This window comes from Lepisma saccharinum, chromosome 2, assembly GCF_977018435.1.
Source record: "Lepisma saccharinum chromosome 2, izLepSacc3.1, whole genome shotgun sequence".
NCBI lineage: Eukaryota > Metazoa > Arthropoda > Insecta > Zygentoma > Lepismatidae > Lepisma > Lepisma saccharinum.
In genome coordinates this window covers 161670292-161694095 of record NC_139230.1, presented here as the reverse complement: position 1 = coordinate 161694095, position 23804 = coordinate 161670292, and the positions used below count along the sequence as shown (strand labels likewise).

Genomic DNA, 23804 nt, shown 5'->3' with positions numbered 1-23804 from the left:
TCTACAACTATTTAGAAAATGCCATAACATGCAACGTATAATATATTATATTAACATAAACATATAGTAAATGGAAATGTATATAATACACAAAAACAGATTCTATTTTCCACGTTTATTTATTTTCTACAGTACCGATACATTTTTTATCTCTTGAAATCTATAACTTTAACTGTAAGTGTACTTCTGTGGCATCTAAAACTCAAACCAAAACCAAACAATAAGTGCCCGTGTTGAAGATATCTCATATTAACAATAGCAAAGTTGGCATTGTTACCCCAAATTGAAGTTGGTGCTATTACCCATAATACACAAGTTCCTCTTTCAGAATGCATTTTGCTTCTTCCTCAAAACAAAGAGAATTAGTAGTATGTTTGGAAAACATAACGACCCACGTACAAAAATAATACAGAGCGCGAACCTCTAACGTGAGCAAAAAACTTCTGCACACTTAAGAACTTACCTTCTCAATTTTACATCAGCATCTCTGAATAGCCGCTTTCACCACAAACAGCTAACTCACACTGGGAAGAATGGCACAACGTCAGAACAAAAGAATCACGTGACTTACTTGCTAGTAACGCACACACTGCATATGTCATCTTTCGAATTCACTTTCAACTTTTCGAGATATAGCCACCTGGCATTATTACCTCAATAGACGTTACATAACATTTCAATTGTATCAAGAAATACTTATCTAATATTAGGGATGGGCCAGAATGAACTTAACCACCAACAAGGGTGGATAAAAATCATGGTTTTCATTTTAAAAAAATCATATTTGATTATTTTTTTATATAGATCGATTCTTTTTGATTTTTTAAAAAAACATGCTTGAAATTGCTTGCATGGTTTTTGTCATCATTATGTAGTTATATGTCTTTTATAGAAAGTTTTTTTTCTAGTAAATGGCCCTGTAAAATATTTGAACAGTTTGTAAAAAACTGTATGTAAATATATTTTTTTCTGTTTCTGATGAACCTAACACGGAAATGTTTGTTGAGTGTGTTAATGAAACTATAATAATTTCAGTAACTTTTCTTCCAGTGAAAATAAAACATTCTGAATATACTCTATACTTGTAACATATTTTTTATAGTCTTTGTAGCTGAATGTTGACAATTCATTTAATGATAGTTTGAAAAAATATCAGCTGCCATGTTTATTTACAGTTTCATGATAATGACACTATTTATGGTTTAACATTAGTATTTTGTATATTTTTCTACAAATAATGTTTGCTATTTTTGCCTATAAAAATTATTGCATTTTAAATCAAGAGAAATGCAAGTAGGTTTACATTTCCTTTCGTATGAGCTTCACACCATATATATATGAGAGAGAGAGAGAGAGAGAGAGAGAGAGAGAGAGTGAGTGAGTGAGTGTGTGAGAGAGAGAGAGAGTGAGTGAGTGAGAGAGAGAGAGAGAGAGAGAGAGAGTGAGTGAGTGAGTGAGTGAGTGAGTGAGAGTGAGAGAGAGAGAGTGAGAGTGAGTGAGTGAGAGAGAGAGAGAGAGAGTGAGAATGTGTTTGTGTGTGTACACACACACACACACACACACACCCCAACACACAGGGTGATTCAGAATTCCTATTACACACTTCTAGGGGTTGTAGAGGGGACTTAGTAGATCAAGTTTGATAAGGAACCCATGTCCAGAAACGTACCATTTTGGTACTACACAGATGACAAGATCACATAATTTCACATCTCCCGCTTCATGGTAGGCAACCCACAGTGATGGAGGGCGACGTCTTCAGTCACCTGATGTCATGTATGCTACTTCTAAAGTCCTCTGTTTAAAATCCGGTGTGCTTCGACCTTCACGTCTGTTGCTATTCAGTCGTTGCAAAAGACAGTACAGTATGGCTGAATACACGTTTGCCGAGAACACCAACATGTTGTTAATTTACGGCGAAGCTGGACTTAATGGTAGAGAAGAGCATTTTTCGCATCGTGTTACTCCATCACATACCTTTTTGCCCAATTAGATGATATGGAGATGTGAAATTATGTGATCTTGTCATCTGTATAGTACCAAAACGGTACGTTTCCGGACATGGGTTCCTTATCAAAACTTGATCTACTAAATCCCCTCTACAACCCCTAGAAGTGTGTAATAGGAATTCTGAATCAGCCTGTATATATATATATATATATATATATATATATATATATATATATATATATATATATATATATATATATATATATATATATATACACACACACAGATGGGGGACAAAATAATACGAACACCTGTGAAAAAGTATGCCACACGTCACACCAGCAGTACAGCAGTTCCACCTGGCACTGAAGTGTGCCACCTAGTGGCCATGAAGGGGAAGGTATTAAGTCTGTCAACAACAGTCATTGGTGGTGCATTCGTCTATTGTATGCTATCAATAGACGCTGCAATGTCAGACCTGACAGATTTCCAAAGCGGCATGATTGTTGTGTTCAGCTGGAGCCACGGTGACGGAAACCGCAAACCTTGTGGGGTGTGCAAGGAGCACAGTATCAGCCGTTATGACAGCGTACACAACACAAGGTAAGATGGCATTTCAAAGCACAACAGTGGACGAAAGACAAAGCTTGCTGCTCAGGATAGGAGGATGTTGAAGTGCATAGTGGCCCAAAAGCACAAGCAATCATTATCTGAGATAACATCTGAAATGAACAGGCATCTCCAGGACCCCATTTCAACCAAAACTGTCAAAAGGGAACTACATGCTGCAAACATTCATGGCAGGGTGGCAATTCGTAAGCCATTGGTGACATCGCGTAATGCTGTCAAGAGACGCCAATGGTGCAGAGCTCACAGATGTTGGTCCCCACAGCAGTGGCAACAAGTCATCTGGTCTGATGAATCAACATTCACGTTATTTCAAACCACCGGGCACGTTTATGTGTGGACAACGCCCCGAGATGCGTCCCCTGTAAAAAATACCTTCCTTGCCCCTCCCTGGGAAAAATCCTGTGGACGTCCATGGCAACAGACAATGATGCCAAATTGATGCTTCCATTGTTATAGTTGTCGTCCGCTTTGGATGACCACTTTACTTCAAAGAAAGTTCCGAAAGATCAGTTTTCTCTCTAACATCAACATGGAGTGCAGTCAATCATTCCCTGAAACCTTTCCCACCAATAGCGTCCATCCAAGAAATGATAGAACTTGTCAAGTTCACGTGGAGTAAATCAGATGTTGCCAATTCAGTTTCTTTTGAGATTTTTGAACGCGAGGTTGCGGTTGTGTTATTGTATTGTGCTACTTTTTTTTATACAATATAAACACCTTGGGAGTATAACGTGGCAAGTAGTATAGGGATACAATAAGCTCAGTTGGTGTTTAGCATTTAGAACTAATTTGCATGTACAGGGTGTACCAAAAGTCCCATTACCCCCTCTTTGAATTGTAGATAAACCTGCAAAATGTTATTTTAACAGCATGCGTATGATGAGAGGATGGTATACCATTAAATCAGACCAATGGCCACCATTTACTCTGTGTGCACACCATCATTTTCATGGCACAGTATTATTCGCCTCGAGGTGCAATGTGAAATCCTCCATAACTTGGCTGGCGTGAAGGAAGCAAACACACTGCAAACAGCTTCTTGAAGCTCCTCAGTTGTCTGATAACGATTATGGGCGACTTTCTGTTTGATGTGCCCCCATAGCGCAGTATCATAAGATGTCAGATTTGGACTTCGGGGTGGCCATTTTAAAGGTGCTGGTAAATTTGGCGATCCTCGTCCATCCCTTTGTCTCTGAACACATCATTGAGGAATTCTCTTGGCTCAGTCGGTAACGCGTCTGACTACCATGCTAAAGGTCCCGGGTTCGATCCCCGGCCGGTTCAAATCCGGGAACTTTTCTAACGATGGAAGCGGCCCCGGCGCCCACCCAGCATCGAATAGCATGGGTACCTGGGGGAAACCCTGGGGGGTAAAGGCGGTCAGGGGCGTGATGCTGATCACATCACCCCCACTCAAGACTGGATCAAGAAAGTGTGGGGCGTTACCCCCACACCCCCTATACGCCTTTATGGCGTGGTGCTATGCACAGGGGAGGACTTTACCTTTATCTTTTTTTCTTAAAATGGCCACCCCGAAATCCAGATCTGACATCTTATGTTACGGAGGATTTCACATTGCACCTGGAGGCAAATAATACTGTGCCATGAAAATGGCGGTGTGCACACAGATCCTCTGGAGTAAATAATGTCATTGGTCTGATTTAATGGTATACCATCCTCTCATCATACGCATGCTGTTAAAAAAAACATTTTGCAGGTTTGTCTACAATTCAAAGGGGGGTTAATGGGACTTTTGGTACACCCTGTACTTAGAATTAATTTGCATTAGAATAATTTACATTTATATATATGAATATTTATAAGTTTTATGAAAATATGAAAAATATGTAAATAGAAGATGTTATGCATATGATTTTATGTTAATTACTTAAAGGTATGTAATGTATAAAACGATAATTATTATTGTTTATAATATTGAAAATAAGAGGTGATGGTTTATTAAATGCTATGATGGTGGTAATGGGTAATGGTAAAGGTCCCTTTATGATTTAGGATGGTCACGGTACTCAGACCCACGATATGTAATGGTAATAATTATAGTGTACTATGTAATAATAATATATGGTATGAAAGACTGTGATCTGAGATGATAAATAGGAGACAGTGAACTCAATGCTGAAGAAGCGACAGAGGTTAGAGAGAGAATGAATTAATTTTCAGGTCGGGTATCAAGACTGAAGCGTCTGTTTTGGTAGGTCAAGGTGAAAGGGTTTTGGTTTGGAGTGGTGAGATGTGATGAAAGTGATTTGTTGTGATGGAAGAAAAATAAGACAAATAATTTGGGGGAAAATAAATTGGTTAGAGATATGAACCTATCCATTTTTAGGTAGAAAAGAAAATGTATCACTGGGTGATTGTGTCCATTGAAAAAGACAAGAGATTGTAAAATGTTAATTTTAAAAATCTCCAGGTAAGCAGAAAAATCAACGTGTGGTTGATTCGGGTGGAAAGATAGCAATCGTCAGGTAGAGAATGTGGACAAAAAGAGGATATTAGTTAAAAGGACAGGAACTGTAGGTGATATAAGTCAAGGCTGGTGGATGGAAGAAATTTATCTAATGGAAAAAGGCTGCGGGTTTTAAATTTGGGTGTCAAGAGTTAGCGACCCCAATCAGCGTGAATTTAAAGGTACAAACTTTTATTTTCTGTGAGCTGAGAATTGTTTTTTCCAATGTGGAAAATAGGGGTGGGTGGAAAAGTCCTTGAAATTTTGGCTGCGCTTTTGTGGTATTGAAACTCAGGAATCTGAATTCACCCTCAGATTTTGTGGATGTTTTTCCGGTGTGTTTGCTGGTGAGCGTTAGAGCGACTCAGGAAAAAAAAAAGAATCATTATGCAGATGCATGTCGTAAGTATTGCATTTTTTATCTAAGTACAAGTGTTATACAAGAATGGAATTTTGACATGTTTTTATGCTGCTAACGAAATATTTTTTTATCTGAAAAACGAAGTATTAAATTTAGATATGTAAAAACTAGTCAAGTTCTATCTCAGTTGTGTTTTGTGTTTCAGTGGCAATATTTTTGTTTATAACTGTGTTCAGCGGTGCATAAATATAGTGTTTCGGACCCAACTCTGAATTGTACAAACCTATTTGTGTTTTGTGCAAGATCCATAACAAGGATCGAACCTAGGGCCATTTGCACCAAGAACGTTAGCTTTTACCCTGTATATAACTAAAATATTGATTTTTTTTAAAAGAAATAAAACGTGCCAGTCTACTACATACAAAGTTTATTGTTCTAATAGTAATCTACTATAAAATTAATACAAACTGAAAGTATTTTACAAATGATTATACATATATAATGTTTTATACATATACAGAATACATAGCATTAACACAACATGTAGTTTTATAACTCAGGTTTTACATATTTAATGTTTTATACATATACAGAATACATAGCGTTAACACAACGCTTTTTGGATTTATAACTTAGGATTATACTTGTTTAATATTTAACACATAGAGAATACACAGTGTTAACACTACGCTGATATACATTAGGAAATTATATTCAAAGCGTTATAACTACTCAAAGTATAAAGCTTTTTTGTTACTTTTTGGAGCTCTCCTTGCAAATAGCTTCCCAGAACTCGTCCACTAAAGAACGATTATATATGTGAACAGGGTGTGAATATAAAGCACAAATAGAATCTGGTATATAGATCAGCAGCTGCCTACAAAAGTGAAACTTTTTTGTTGGGACTTCATTATATTGTGTCATTCATTGAGGAATGGGGGACCCTACTGTTGATGTAGCGCTGTGATCATTCATCCTTGATGGTAGAGCACTCCCAGGTCATGGCAAGCTTGGTGGTAAGGTGCAAGAGGTAAAATTAACTACTTTACTGAATGGCCACACACAACTCTTGAGTTTAAACCCCTACATTGGATCAGCATGTTGAAAGGAAATACCTGTCTCGTTATGACTGCTGCAGATCTTCAATAAGAGGTTATGTCCGCGACTGTACAAAGAGTCTGACTTGCGACTCGTCGATCATGGTCTCATCTAAACGTCCTCCTTCTCTCTTATCCTCATACTCCTCGATTGATTGACTTACAACTAATCCCCGACCTCCCTTCCCCCAGACATTTATTCCACTCAAGTTTACTCAATAATGCCGACTCAGTTACATGAGTCTCTTCCTTGATTGCCATTGTTTACACCTGTTTGCAATCCTGGCGATCAAGCAAGCCTGACAACACATTTCTTGCGTGATTGTAACAATTTCCTGATAGAAAGGTGATGGGTAAATGTCTGTGGTTGTAGAGTTCACTGAATGTTACATTTAAGAGATCCTACGGATCGTTACGATATTTAAACAAACAGTGTCATACGGGATTACCGTACAACTCCCTTTTGCGTAATGTCTGTACTGGTGCACCAAAAAAGTACACTTTATTATTACAGGTGATAAATTCATTTATATACATTACACCTTTTTCTACAATCCTTTATTTGTTTGGCATCCACAAATTATTGCATGTTTATGGACTGTCATGGTGATCATTGTGGAAACATTTAGTATACAGTTTCATAACTAGTTCGATATCAACACTGTCCACATCGAAAGCATTTCTGTCACGTATAAGTGTTAAGTTATGATTGGTCTGGAACCATCTGCAGAAAGAATGTTTCTAAGTTTTTATCAACTGTTACATTTGTTCTTTTTCTATGTACTCGAGATTTAGACATTTGGGGAGTCCTTTGGTTCATCAAATTCACATTCTGAACATGTAGGGTTGGGATACTTTTCAACTATAGTTTGTGCTATAGTGAAAATAAGACACTGGTCTTCGATCTGGTATTCATTGCAGGCACACTGTAAATTAAGGAAAGGCACTTGAAAATTTTGTCCATACAATTCTCTCATTTCTTTTTAAGTTTGCTCCAAAAAATTACAGAAAATAGGTTAGGGATAACTCAATGCACATATAACGCAAAAAGATAATAGAATAAATTCCACACATTGATGAGTTTGGGTTTTAAACTAGGGATGGCCAAACAGATCCGGATCCGAAAATTCCGGATCTGGATCCAGATCCAAAAGTTCCGGATCCGAGAGTTTCGTATCTCAATCCCATTATAATATTACCACACCTTAAAAGGTATTATGATCTTTGATTACAAAGACATTTTTCATTAGTTAGATTTTATTTCAACACACTCATGCACAAAAATAATCTTACTTGTTTAACATAAAATGTCAGAGGTGATTTTGTAAATGCCATTGAAACAAATATGTATTCATTCGAATGTATTGGAAATGAAACACACATAAATGTGAGACATTCCATTCCAGGACGAAACCTTTAACACATTTAACGAGATAGAAATGTTTATACAAAAATTATACAATTGTTCTACAGTTGCAGTTTTAAAAATTAAAATAAAACATTATAATATATGCAGTGTTATATAATTACAAAGTGTAAGACTAAAAAGCTAGGTTATCTAAGTGTCCCCCTCCGATTTCCATGAAACTTGGCAGGTGTATAGATGGAACCAAAGGAAAAAACACATGTTTTTTTGTTTCAGCTAAAAAACTGTTTTAGGGAGCAAAACCCCCCTCAAATCGGAAGGGGACACAGGGGTCAGGTAATCACTTAAATTTGTCCTCATCTGGACATTTGAGGGGAGGCTTGCCCCCTAAAGCAACTTTTTAGCAAAAAAAACATGTATTTCTTCCTTTGGGCCCCTCTATACACCTGCCAAGTTTCATGGAAATCGGAGGGGGACACTTAAATAACCTCCCTTGTAAGTATATTAATTACAAATCGCGCACACTATATATATATATATGTATGTATGTACGTATATTATATATGTATATTAGCAGGTAACAATATGTTATAAACACATTCTTACTTTCCAAAAAAGCACTCATGTGGGATGGCCAAACGGATCCAAATCCGAAAGTTCTGGATCCAGATCCGAAAATTACGGATCCAGAACCAAAAATTCTGCAGTTACAAAATACAGTTCTCTTTTATAAATTTTAGTACATTTGCACTAGGAGGCTGACCAAAACTATCAAAGTATATACCCTAGTATTGTTAACAAACAAACTTGTTCAGTGTATAACTCGATTTAAACAATTCAGGTAAGAGTTTTTATTATATTTTGGACAAACAAAGTGTGTCTTGTCAATTTCTACCTGATTCTTTTTCAAGTTTAGGCTTATTTCTACCAAAATAACTCAATTTATACGATTTATGCAAGATTTGTTATTACATTTTGGACACACAAAGCGTGTTTTCTCAAGTTTTACTTTATATTTTACAAGTTTTTGTATTATTTTTATTTATTGTGTTTTGTATCTTATATTCATTAATTTTTAACTTAGAGTTTTGTTTTTTGTTTAAATCTTTTCTAAAAACCAAAGAAAAAAGTATTTTTGACTTAAAGTTCTTTTATAGTTTACGTTTTTCAGATTTCCACTATGTAATTTCTTATTTTGTATTTCTCTATTTATTTAGGATATTCCAAAGTTTTAAGGCGCGTATAATATTAGGCGCATCCAGGAAGTAAGTTTCCCTGGGGTCGTGCACAAAAAGGAAACATTATTTCATTCAATGAATTATTGCCACAGATAGAGCACTTGTCCAGTTACTTGCCAACATAATTCCCACCGGAATTCAGGCACTTGTCATAGTGTGGGACCAACTTATGTATACCTGCACCATAGAAGTCTGCCACCTGGGTGCCGAACCATTGTGTGACAGCTGTCTGAACCTCTTTGTTGCTGTGAAAATGTTGACCGGACAGGAACATTTTCAGGTGCAAGAACAGGTGGTAATCACTGGGAGCGAGATCCGGGCTGTACGATGGATGATCGAACACCTCCCAACTGAACCTGTCCAGAAGGGCTGCAGTGCGCCTAGCCATATGCGGCTTCGCATTGTTGTGCAGCAAGAGCACCCCAGCACTGAGCTTACCACGTTGCTTATTCTGGATGGCTCGACACAATGTCCCTAGTGTTTCACAGTAATGGTTAGCGTTCACAGTCTCACCTCTGGGCAGAAACTCTATGAGCAGAATGCCTTGTCTGTCCCAGAACACCGTGCACATCACTTTTCATGCTGACACAGTCTGTTTGAACTTCGTCCTGCATGGAGATCCACTGTGACGCCAATGCTGGACTGCTGCTTGCTTTTTGGGGTGCTGTATGCAACCCACGTTTCATTCCCTGCGATGATCCAGTTGAGAAAATCGTCATCATCATGGTAATGCTGCAGAAATGTCAGCGCCGTGCCCATGCATTTTCCTTTGTGTTCGGGCATCAGTTGTTTTGGCACCCACCAGGCACACAATTTCCGGAACAAGAGGCGTTTGGTAACAATTTCGTGCAACAACGACCGAGAAATCTGTGGGAAATGGCTGCGGAGTTCCGTGATCATGATGCGACGATCCTCCAATATGCGCTGCTGCACCTGCTTCACAAGCTCCTCCATAACAGCCGATGGCCGCCCACTGCACTCGTCGTCATGCACATTTTGCCGGCCTTCAGTAAATGAGAACTAAAAGTGGTAAACATTGTAAGTGCCAAAAGTGAAAGTGTTGGGATATCGCATCGTTCAGCACATCAGCCTGTAAGAACGTGCACACTAGTGAACTCTTTACATGCCCTTTGAACTACTTAGAGGGCTACCAGCCACATTTCATGTTTACCACATTATAAAGCATGGCACATTTCACAGTTTAACGTGGAAAACGGTGTTTGAATTATTGTGGCACTTACAGCGTTTACCAATTTTAGTCTTCAAATGTCCTGCACCAACGACACACCATCTGCTTGATCATGACATCTGGCCCATACACCTGGCACAGCTGATGATGAATTTCGATCGGTAGTATGTTTTGTGCGTTCAAGAACTTGATCACCGAACGAACCTCGCACGTGGTGGGAGATGGAAAAAGAGCCACCATGTTTCATCGCTGCCGCGACGCTACTGAGGACTTTCGGGAGGCATCTTCTAGGACATTCACTAGCCAGGGCATATGCCTCTCACGCATGTGCAAAACCGATCTCAATACACATGGCCTGCCACCTGTGGATGAGGGGAAACTTACTTTCTGGATGCGCCTAATATTTCAAAGTATTTAAGGGTGCATTTGTTAATGCTATTGGATGATAACTATTAGGTTTTTGGTTGAATTAATGTTAATAATATTTTAACCAATCAGAGCATGCATTGGTTGATAAATTAGCCAATCAGAAAAGGTGTCGATTTATATTTTAACCGATCAGAGAAAGCATGGGTTTTACTTATGAGGGATAAAAAGTGCGTAACAACAGTGAGAAGCTAGTTTGAGAAGTATTTATGAAGTATTGTGTCAGAGAGATCAGGTTGTGATAATTGTCTGAGAGTTGCAGACAAAGAACTCAGGAGAAGCTATAATTAAGGGAAGAGAATTGTTACATACACATATATGTATTGTGTCTTTTAAATAATATGCAAATCCAAATTATGAAGGGAAGCAAAAATGTGAACCTAAACAAAAACAAATTTGCATAATGTGAACAAGTACTACATTTGTTTTATATTTTTCAGGTGCTTCTATCTGTGTATGTGTGAGTGAAAGGGACCATTAGTGAAACATGGAGTCTACAAGCTCCACAAGCAAGGCTAACCACACTGCGGCGAGTACCTCGCAAGAGATTTATTTTAATGTTTTCTTTTTAAATAATATATAAATCTAAATAATAAAACGAACAAAAAGTAAATACAAAAATGAATATGCGTAATATGAACAAGTACTACAACTATGTTTCTATTTTTCAGGTGCTCTTATTTGTGTACCTGTGAGTGGAAGGATCTGAAGAATAAGGAGAATGTGGAGAAATCATTTTGAGAAATTGCTGAACGTGAAAAAAGGAAATGAACATGAAAAAGTGAAGGAAAAAGAAAAGAGGAAGGAAAAAGTGAATCTAACATGGAAAGAAGTGGAGGAAGCTCTGAAGAGAATGAAGAGAGGTAGAGCACCTGGAGCAGATGAAGTGCCAGTGGAAATGATACTAGCAGCAGGAGAGATTGGTGTGCAGTAGCTGTACAGTGTGTTGAAAACAGTGTGGCAAGAGAGATAAGTGCCAAGAGATTGGACAAAGGGACTAATAGTTCCCATATTCAAGCAGGGTGACAGAAAGGAATGTAAAAACTACAGAGGAATAACACTTATGTGCCACTCAGCAAAGGTGTACGAGGAAAATATTAGAGAAAAGAATAAGGGAAGTAACAGAGCTGAACATGAGAGAGGAACATGAGAGAGGAACAGTATGGATTTAGAAGAGAGAGAGGAACAGTATGGATTTAGAAGAGGCAGATCAACAGTAGACCTGATAGTCACCATTAGGCAAATGCAGGAAAGGCACTACGAGTATGGAAATGATTTGATTATGGTATTCCTAGATATAGAAAAGGCATATGATAGCATGGACAGAACAAAAGATTTGGAAGGCTCTAAGAGAGAAAGGAGTTGAGGAAGAGATAGTGTGCAGAGTGCAGAGCACATACAAGGCCAACCAGAGCTGTGTGAAGACACCAGTGGGAAGAATGGAGAGGTTCAGTACAAGTAATGGATGCAATTAACGAAGAGGTGGGGAAGAAGATAGGAGAGGAGGAGATGAAGGCCCTGTTGTTTGCTGATGACTTAGTAATATGGGGGAACAGGGAAGAAGAAATACAGAGACAGCTTCTTAGTTGGAATGAGGAAATCAGAAGAGCAGGAATGAAATTCAGTGCAAAAAAGAGTGAGATGCTAATAACAAGAAACAGAGCCAGAAATGAACCAAGAGTAAAGATGGACAGGGAAGTGTTGGGGCTAATGGAGAACTTCAAATATCTAGAAAGCATAATTGAGAGAAGTGGAAGAATAGATGAGGAGGTAAACAGAAGAGGACAAATGGTTGGTGGATTATATCAAAGCATTCAAAAATTAATATGGAACAGGGATGTACCTATGAAATGCAAGAAGGTAATATATAGCACATACTATGTGCCGATAATTATGTATGCAGCAGAGACATGGACAATGACAGAGAGAGACAAAAGAAAGATGCAGGCAGTGGAGATGAAATTTTTAAGGAGTATATTGGGGAAGACTAGAAGTGATAGAATAAGGAATGAGGAGATCCGACAGACAGTGGGTGTGGTGAAGCTTCAGGACAGGATAGATCAGCCACAGATGAGATGGTTCAGACACATGAAGAGGATGGATGCAGAAACACTACCAGTAAGAGCTTACAATGCACAAGGAGTGGGAATAAGGCCAAAGGGGAGACCAAGATGTTGGTGGAAAGAGCAGATAGTGGAGAGTGTTAGGAGAAGAGGACAAGATTGGAACACCATGAAAAGAGAGGAGTGGTGGAAGGCCAGGAAAAAATGGAGAGGCTTGACTTCTATGCCGACCCAGCCAGAGGCAGGAAACAGCAAAGGACGATGATGACATCAATAATATATTCCACCATTTTCGCTCTGATTGGTTGGACTCCCTTTATTCTCGTACAACTCTCACAAAAATCCTGTGTTACCATAAGTAAACTCTGCCGTGCGTATAGGATCTATAAGAGTCTTCACTAGTTCGCTTTCATTTGAAATTTCACATAACACACTGTAAAAAGCTTTGTATTCTATTGGTACCTCATGTGCCATCAAAGCATCAGCAACATCCTCATGGTTAGTAAGGTAAAAATCGAAAATATGTTTTGTGTTATCCGAGTCCTGCAAATAATATGCTGGTGGGGTCGTCTGCTAGTCCTGCACATGGGTGCAGCCACATTGGGTTTATACAACCGGTTGCTAGGTTGGTTGCTAAGGTCCACTATTGTGCATTCCTGCAGTTTGGAAAGATGAGCCGAAAACAATGAAGAAGGGAGAGTTAGCACATAAGGAAAACCACTTGCAGGTCTCAAGAGAAATGTTCAGAAATGTTCAAAGACTCATATGTTGGTACAATAAGCAGACTTTCCTATGTAAGTATATTTTTATTGATTGCGTTGTTTAGCAGATCAAACAGGAAGACTGCAACATTCACTAAACCAGGGTGGCTACAGACTAGCAGAAATGAAATTCCCCGACATTTCCAGGTTTTTCAGGACAAATTTAGCATTTTTCCCTGACAATTTTGAACTAAATCCATGTATTTGTACAGCTTCCATGAATGGCTTGTTTTCATATTAGCTTACAAGAAATTTACTTCATTTCTCTATGATTTATATTCAAACTGGCAATAGTGAGTTTGGAAAAATATTGCAATTCATAATCTGGGGAGAGATTTTTTCGAATGGAAACAGGTTTAAATAAAATATTTTATTAGTTTTTGAGTTACGACTAAATGAGACTAAAGTGAATTAGTTATTTTTATGGAAGTTATTTTGAATTCTTCTTGGCCTTTCACATTATTATACATATTTTGATATGTATAGGCCTATAAGCCTACAAATTATAGGCCTACGGGCTGAATAAAAAAACTAAGTCACACAACACACAAATAACCACAGACTACCAAATATGAAGTTTTAAAAATGTTAAAACACTGTGCTTTAAATGCTTTGCATCTGTAAAAAGAACAAAGTCATGTGCAGGTTGTTTTAAACATGCCTACCCTGCATAAAACTGCTTCTCGGAACTATGTATATGTTCTGAAAGTGAAGCAATGGGACCATGCAAAACAAAGCCATATTTCCTTACATTATCAATGGAACTTCTTCAGTACAAACATTCACAATATCCAAGTACCATGTAACTGCTGGCCTTAGTGGTTGGTGCACAACACACACATACAGATATGAAGAGGTGGTATGTGGCTGTAATCGGGTACAGTCACAGTGCTGTAAATGGAATAGATTTATAACAGCACTAGGAGAAAGATGGCAGCTCTCATACAGTCTACTGCCTACTGAAGTAAGTGCCGGAATCAGATGTCTGCATGCTCAGAAGTGGATGCCGGCAGAGCTCCACCAACAATCCTGTGAGGTGTAAGGACTGGACTTCATAAGAGACAGTATGGTCAGACGATGGTTAGATGGAAAGGCTGACACACCGTGCATGAACACATACAGCTGAGCGCACATGTGCTCTTTTGCGTTATTTCAAGTGGGAGGTCCAACCTCACGTGTACCGACTTCCATCTCTTCCTTCAGCTAAATCGATTTCTGGCAGGAGATACGTTATGACTTATGATAGTGATACTGTTGTACAGAAGTTTCCACTTTTTGGAGGCAGAAACATGACATGGGCATACAAAATTTAGTGCTGATCAGAACTTACTCTCTGGATGCCCCTCATATAAAGTTCCAGCTTAGTAAATTCGATCAAAATAGATAAAAAGTGAAACTTCCGTAGAGCTGCAGAGGAACACCGATTATTAAGGAAAGTGATTGAATGACTAAAGTGATTATTAGTATACTAAAATTGTTTAGCTATTTATTATTACTTTATTCCATAACATTGGACAAAACTATCCCCAGTAGTAGTTTAAACACCATCTATCGTGAGGTTAACAGAACGGGGAAGAGGAGGGTGATTTGCAAAGTGAGTGTAGCAGAAAAGGAAAGTTGTCAATTTTTTATGTTGACAGATACGTCCAACAAATTCACACACATAAACGGAGCCTAAAGTTTGTCCGATAAAATGTCGTATCACATGAAACAAATAATCGGATGCAGGAGAGTGCCATGCCAGGTTGGCCGCGGTGGCTCAGTCGGCAACGCGTCTGACTACCATGCTAAAGGTCCCGGGTTCGATCCCCGGCCGGTTCAAATCCGGGAACTTTTCTAACGGTGAAAGCGGCCCCGGCGCCCACCCAGCGTCGAATAACATGGGTACCTGGGGGAAACCCTGGGGGGTAAAGGCGGTCAGGGGTGTGATGCTGATCACATCACCCCCACTCACGACCGGATCAAGAAAGTGTGGGGCGTTACCCCCACACCCCCTATACGCCTTCATGGCAAGGTGCTATGCACAGGGGAGCACTTTACCTTTACCTTTTTACCTTTAGGAGAGTGCCATGCATTCATTTTCTGTTGGACGTCATAGTGAGACATTTTGTTGCAATTCGACATTAGTAGGATGGCAATTTCCGACAAATATCGCGCACATCAAAGCCTAATAATGTTCATCCGACAAAATGTTGCACCACGAAATCTGAAAAAAATAGGTTGCATTACAAGCCCTCATTGAGTTTCCATGTTCCTTCAGAATGTTTGACAAAATGCTGTACTTTGGTGTTGGACATCTGTCGGATGGAGCCTTAGTGGGTACACCCCCCCCCCCCCCCCCAACTTCTCTGTTGACAACTCCACTCCCTCATTACACCCACACAAACAAGAGAAAATGATAATTCAGTACATTTTTAAATGTGATAATTAGAGATTCAATAAATGTGCCAGTCCTGCCTGGCAGGTTCATTGCATCGCATCTACAGTTCAAAGTAACATTTGTCGATAAAGACAAAATTCCCTGACTTTTTTAACCTCTGAAATTCCCCGACTTTTCCCAGTTTTCCAGGTCTGTCACCAGCCTGCTAAACATAGTTCTATAGTGTAGGTGATTGCATGAAAATATAAAAAAACACAAGACTTTCGCAACGCTGAGGATGTATGGAAGGACATTAATCTTATGTACTGGACATAACTTACCACTACAGGGGCATATATTTGGTCTAGGAATTAATTCATGCGCCTGGACAAGAGATGGCGTAACAAGCGTATCATCCCACAGTTCCGTGTATCCACACATGCATTGAAAACTCCTGTCAGCGCGCATCGTTCATAGTATAGGGCAGTTGATTGACGTCTCAACAACAGCATTTTGTAGTCAACTGAACATGGCGCAGTTCGTGCCAGATAAAGTGTTTTTGCGGGGTGTTCTGCTTCATTACTTTAACATGCAGAAAAGTGCTACCGAAAGTCATCGTATTTTGGTGGAAGTGTATGGTGACCATGCGCTAGCTGAGCCAACGTGTCAGAAGTGGTTTGCACGGTTTAGAAGTGGTGATTTTGGCCTGGAAGACCAAGAGCGACCTGGACAGCCAAAAAAAATTGAAGACGAAGAATTGAGAGCATTGCTCGATCAGGATTCATGTCAAATGCAGGAAGAACTTGCAGAAGCATTAGGTGTTGATCAAACAACAGTTTCCAAATGCCTCAAAGCCATGGGAATGATTCAAAAGATGTCACATTGGGTTCCACATGAATTGAAAGACAGAGACGTTGAAAGACTAAAAACCATTTGCGAATTGCTGCTTCAAAGACAGAAAAGAAAGGGGTTTTTGCATCGCATTGTTACTGGTGATGAGAAGTGGATCCATTACGAGAACCCGAAATGGAAAAAGGCCTGGGTGAAGCCAGGTGAACCAGGTCCATCACAACCGAAACGAGATATTCACTGTGCAAAGGTTATGCTGTGCATATGGTGGGATATGAAAGGTGTGGTGTACTATGAGCTGCTGCAACCGGGTGAAACTATTAATGGAGAACGTTATCGACGACAATTAATGCGTTTGAAGCAAGCTCTGGCCAGGAAATGACCAGAATGGGAGAACAGACATGATAAACTTATTTTTCAACATGATAACGCTCGCCCACATGTCGCAAAACCGGTCAAAACCTATTTAGAAAATGTCGGATGGGAAGTTTTACCCCACCCGCCGTATTCACCAGACGTTGCTCCTTCGGACTACTACTTGTTCGATTGGATGAATAACGATTTGATTGGACAGCGGTTCACTTCTTCAGAAGATATCGAAAAATGGGTCTCTGACTGGATCGCTTTCAAAGGATGAGGACTTCTTTCACCACAGAATCCGTAACTTGCCTGACAGATGGGCGAAAGTGGTGGCTCGCGATGGACAATATTTTTCTTAAGGTATTTATGTATTTTGTGTTTGAACTACAGCTTCAATGTGTGCGTAACAGCCACACGAATTAATTCCTAGACCAAATACTATATGTAGGTCAAAATGCTAGAGTTCAGTTAGCTTTCAAAATTGAGGTTACATAGTAATATATGTTAAAATATTGTGTGTTTGGCAAACTTAACAAGTTACACTTATATCCAGTTATGGACAAATAATGCTAAAATTCTCAGATTTACTAGGATCGCACCAACTACTAGCCAAGTTTTAGTAACATTTTTCTTGGTATTTTGGTATTCGTACTATAGTACAAATACCAAAGAAATAGGGATATTTTATATATACTTTGCCAAAATGTACTAGAATTTAATTAACAAAGTTAGGTAAAAACTGTATTTTTTAAAAAAAAAACATAGTGTTAATGCCTTCAAATTTTATGTTTTTTATGTTATTTAGCTAGTTTTTAAGCTCTATACATGATAAATGACGAATTAAATTTGTAATATAATAATTCGTTTACACTGTTTGGCATCCTTTAAATAACAAAAAAAGCAATCATTTGTTTAGTTGTTTTACTACTTTATACTTATTAACAATAAAAGCTAATTATTTTTACAGTTTAACTTAATTTTTAACAACTTCATACTAATTTATATGTGAAAGTTGTGTTATTTAGAGTGTATGAAGGTGTATAACGTTAATATTTGTACCTATCAGTGCAACTAACAATTATATTTTGCAAACAAAAGATAATGTTTACAGTTAAATTACTTCAATCAGAGAATATTTTACAGAAACCGAATCATTCAACCCTAGTCAATACTTTCCTGCATCAGAAAGTTTCTTAATTTTCTATTAAGTATGCTATTTTGTGCTATTCTTAAAATGTATTTCTAAGGCAATTTAGTTTAATTTTCTGCTTATAATGCAAAGTTGACACAATTTTCACACAATGCAATGTAAATTTGTTATATTCACTATTTACAAACAAATAAATAATGCTTATTTAGTGTATTTAACTTCTATTTCCTGTAATTAACAAACTAATCTAATTACTATGACATGCTAGAAAGCTTATAATTACTATATCTTTTTCTATCAACTTATTTTCAAATTAATATTATTACATATTGTCTTTGATTTATAACTATTTTGCTCTTTTTATCAAATTATGTAAGAGTACACTCAGGCATCTACTCGTGTATACACTTATATTCTCTCTCACACATACACACTTTTACGTACATACATATGCCTTTTTTCAATATTTTAGTATGAAGATTGTACTTTAGCTATTCAAGCAATGATAGGAAAGGTAGGATTTCTAGGAAATGCAGGTTTTTATTGTTCAAGTACAGATGAGAATTGAGCTGGGAGACTGTTTTGAGCCTTTTTCATGAGAGTTGCATGTGAACTGTATGCTATTGCTTTGCTTTATTTTATTTCGCTTTTTGTGCCACTTTTGGCTAATTTGCAAAGATGGGGATGAGTGATGACAATGAAATTGATGAATGGACAATCACAAATATCCATGCCCAGGCCGGGATTCGAACCCGGGGCCCCTGGCATCGTAGTGAGATGTGCTAACCACTCCGCCATGGGGGCCGGTGTGAACTGTATGCAAATTGAGCACTTTTGACTGTGCATGCCTCTAGGTTTTGCTGTTATTTTCCATCAAATCTGTGAGACTGTAGAGAATTTTCTCTTTTCAAGAAGTATTTTATTGATTGAATTTGTATATTTTTTGGGGACTTAGCAGTTTTATGTTATGAGGCAGTTGTTGTAGAATATTTTACCTGATTGGTTTGAGATATTGATTGTCAGCTGTTCTGCTTGTAATTATTTTTCCTTCTTGTATTGTGTATTTGACTATTTTTTTTTGGCCAAGTTCATAGTATTTAGAATAATTGTTATTGATTTGTAGATGTAGGGAGTAATAATCCTTTGCAAGATGCCCTATACTTTAGTCTGAACATTATTCTGAGTGTTCACTTTTAAGCCTTAGTATTCTGGTAGTATTATTAATGTAGATGTAAGTTAGTCTGTAATATATGCATTTTTTCTGATAAATTATACTCACTTAGTCGTTTAGCAGGTATAAGTTCCATGATGGATTACTGCAGATGATGCTAATTTGCTCTTCTCATGTACTATGTATGATGTAGCTTATTTGAGTAATTGGAATTCTGTACTGAAAATAGGATTGGCTGTCTATCTTATTCCTATGTTGATGAGTTTGTCCATAAGCAAACCATGTTTTACTCTATACTATGTCTTGGAAGGATGTAGAAATATTGTGTTTGCAGTTTTATGTTTCTCTAAGGTTTCAGCTATGTGGTTCATTAACTGTGCTATGGATGTGACAATTTATTTCTCTTTCTGGATTATATGTTGGTTTCTGTTTATTCTTCTTGCTGCTTGAATTATCTGAGATAGGTTGTTTGATTTCAGTGCTATCCTTTGACTTTATTGTTGTTTGCTTTTTATTTGTTTATCTTTAGATTTTTTATTTGTTTGTTTGTTTTGTATTTCTTTGTGAATTTTTGAATATTATTTTTACATTAAAAATTTTAAAAGTACATTTTTTTTAAAATTAAAAGTATATTTTTTCTTACTAGGGTAAATTTTTGTTGTTGTTGTTGTTAAAGTAAAATAAATTAGTTACTGTAAGATTAAAGTAAGTTTACATAAATTAATAAATTAAAATTAAAAAATAGTGGTATTTGCCAAAGATTGCATAACAAAAATATTCAGTAACCAAATAAAGCAGTCATTCTTCTACATCTGGATTCAAACTACTTTAGTTGGTTACATTGTTTGGAAGCAATGGCTACATTACAGTGACAGCCAACTCCCATGTAGATGACCAGCAAGGGATGAAAAGGCCACTCCATGAAAATTCCGAGAAACTTCAAAGTGGTCAGTTCCTATGGTGAAATTCAATTTAGATGTGCAATGATTAAGAAAACAATTGCTGAGATATTGTCAGAAACGTTAAAAATAAGAAAAAATAGGGCCAAAAGGACACACACAACATAGTTTTCCTTCTCCCCATTCTCCACAGTAATCCCAACAAACAAATATCTTTCCTGACAAGCCCAGAGTTGTTTTCAATCAACCTCTCCCTTCTTCAACCTCCAAATAATCCTGGTCCACAATATCCCCTGCTCACAAATGCAATCATCCAAGATGCACAACGTGCCCCATTTTCATCACTTCTCACACCCTCCAGATTCACACTGCCACTGGCAAATATACCTTCCACCCCAAAGGAACTTCCATCATCTATATCCTTAACTGAAACTTCTTTGGTGGCTTTTAGCTGGGGAAAGCAACCACAGCCCTCAATCTTAGGATCACCAACCACCGCTCTTCCATCCAAAACATGGACTTCCATCCATATCAACAACCACAAATCCCTTTCAATGACTGACAATGATCATCCACGCCTTACCCCAATCCACCAATGCCTCAATGTGGGAAAAAATGGGGGGGGGGGCATGGCTTAAGTGATCCTGCAGGTGTCCATGTACACACAGCAATTTTACCTACCTAAGAAAAGAGTTGTTTCAACCACATCTCTTTTTTCAAATTTCATAGCCAAGATAGAATTGAACCCACTCTCTGTATTCACAGAGGTTATGGAAACAAAAGTGATTTTACTTTTTTTACATTACTATTTTATACGTATAATGAAAACATGCATTATCTCCCATCATTACCATCATCAAATTATTTCTCCTGCTTTCTGAAACTTTTACTAGCACATAGGTGAAATGCTAGTTGTTCACTCTATCGTGAATATACTGTATATAATACCAATGCCTAGAATATGCATAATACATATCTGGATTATTGGGTGTATTATATATGTGACGTGATTAAAAACTATTTTGTGCACTGTAATACATATATATCAGTGTTTGGAAATTTACTTTTTAAATAGTAACTAGTTACAGTTACTTGCTTAAAAAAGTAACAGAATTACAGTTAGAGTTACTCATTTTAAAAAGTAACTCAGTTACAGTTACTGGTGCTTGAAAAGTAACTAAGATAATTTCAAAGTTACTTTCTCCCGGAAAGTGACGACATAAGCTTAGAATTTAAGGAAAGCAATCCATTTTCACAGTGCACAGAAGTTCTTATAATAATTATAGCAGTAATGAAAAAGATCACTCACTTATTGAACTTTCAGACCGAAGCAACATGCAACGCACATCTCTTGGAAAGCAATGGTCAGAAATATAGTCTTTCTTACTGAAACGACATTACAAGCTGCATGTGTTACTTGTCACTTGCATGATGCTCGGACAGAATACCGTGTTGGCTCGGCTTGTTATTCACACGGTGAGTGCATGCACATTGACCGAAGTGTTGTTTGTCGTTTCAGTGTTCCATTAAGGGAGATTTTAGATCGAAGCAACAAGCGACACAGAGCCCTTCACTCAATAATGAAGCATTTACCGTGCATAGGCAAAATACATAACTTTAAAGAGAAAATCAAAATAATTAAAAAAATTATTTAACATTCACGTTGACATACTTGAAGGTGTTGATATGGATTTTGGTTTACGACCAGTATCTATTTACCACTGCAGAAAATCAGCAACAAAGCACTTGCATTCTCTATCTCTATCACAGATCAAATAAAAGTACTCGTTGTTCTGAATCTATCAACCAAGTGGACCTGTTTGTTACCCACCAGGCGATTTCCTGAAGCAGACTGCATTCTCAGTGTGAAGAATGTTGAACTCTGGACATTTTTGCAAAGACAAGACACCTTGACCTGGGAAGGATTAAATCTGCTCCCCTTCCTCCTCCTCCGCTGCTCTTTGAACAACAAGGGGGACAAGCAGAGATAGCTGGCATCTATGCTTAGTCAGCCATGAAATTTTGCCTTAGGTGATCCAAAGAAAATCTTTAGAGTAGCAAAATTAGCTCTTGATTGATTGATTGATTTAGTTTATTTTACTTCGCGTTCTTGTGCCTCTTGGCTAATTTGCGAAGATGGGGATGAGTGATGAAATGATGAAATTGATGAATGGACATTCACAAACAACCAAGCCCGACCAGGATTCGAACCCGGGACCCTTGGCGTCGCAGCGCGATGTGCTAACCACTCGGCCACAGGGTCGGGCGAAAAAAAAAAAATAGCTCTTCTTCCACGTTACAAACATCCAAGTTAGCAATTTAAGTGTCGTAAAGTAACTGTTGAAATGTTACTTCTATTGAAAAAGTAACTCTGTTACAGTTATAGTTACTTGATATTAAAAGTAACTAGTTGCAGTTACAATTCTTCAAGAAAAGTAACCGTTACTTGTAACTAGTTATTTCCAAACACTGATATGTACAACACTTTTGACAAATGGATGTTAAAATACCAATTAATCTGTGATGCAAAATAAACATAAATCTAAAGCTCATAGTTTGTGTAAAGCAAGTTACTGAAGTTATAAATATTAGCACAAGAGCATATTTTAGTTATTCAGATGTGTTCCATGGGATGGATTTTTTTTATTGATTTGGTGATTTAGTCCACTTTATGCACATTAAGGCTAATCAGGACTGGACCTACAGTTTCAAGTGGGATCCGAACAACTTGTGCCTCCACCGGGTATCGAACCCAGGACCCCTTGAATACAAGACAATGGCGCTACCACTGCGCCATCAGGGAGGCCCTCCATGGGATGGAATGAAACTCATTGATCAATTAGATGATTTTCTCCCAGATTTCGCTGAGATTTTTTTTGTTCAAATTCCCTGATATTTCCAAGTTCTCCAGGTGTGTTGGAACCCTGATAATGTGGGTCAATGGGTTTTCTATGACTTGAATGCAGCTCAGAAGTTAACATGAGAAGGATCCCTTTCTGGATGCGATGAGAATTAGGTTCTTCTCATTACTCAACAGTGCCATTATCATTGGTATGCACCACATGAACCTGTTCCAAAACAAATGAAACCACCACTGCATCAAAAGAAGGTTATGTTCTGTGTTTGGTGGATTGCTTAGGGTATTGTGCATCGTGAACTACTGCCACCTAGCCAGATATAATCAATGTAACTGTACTCTTAGCAGCTGGAAAATGTTCACGAGAAACAAGAGAGAAAACCTTGTGCTTATCGCAAAGGTGTCCCCAAATTTGTGGATAATGTGAGGCAACATGTGGCTAAGGTCACTTGTTGATACCATTCTCACCTTGGTTGCACAGCACTGATGCATCCACCCTATTTCCCACACAATGCTTTCTCCATGTTTGACCATCTGTTTCCTTCACTGACCACCACCTTAGAGGGTGATAGTTCTGAAACCTAGACAAGGTGCAAACTTCACTTGATGCC

At 38.0% G+C, this 23804-nt stretch overlaps 1 protein-coding gene across 1 annotated transcript in view; it reads right to left on the bottom strand.

The window, feature by feature from the left end:
• Positions 1–6634: 6634 nt before the first annotated feature.
• The window catches only part of LOC145984548 (uncharacterized), a 40969-nt gene continuing 23799 nt past the window's right edge, over positions 6635–23804 (bottom strand). The window contains exon 3 of the mRNA XM_083118198.1: positions 6635–7431. Coding sequence (XP_082974324.1) covers positions 7297–7431 — 135 coding nt within the window. The 3' untranslated portion in view covers positions 6635–7296. The remainder of the gene's footprint in view (positions 7432–23804) is intronic.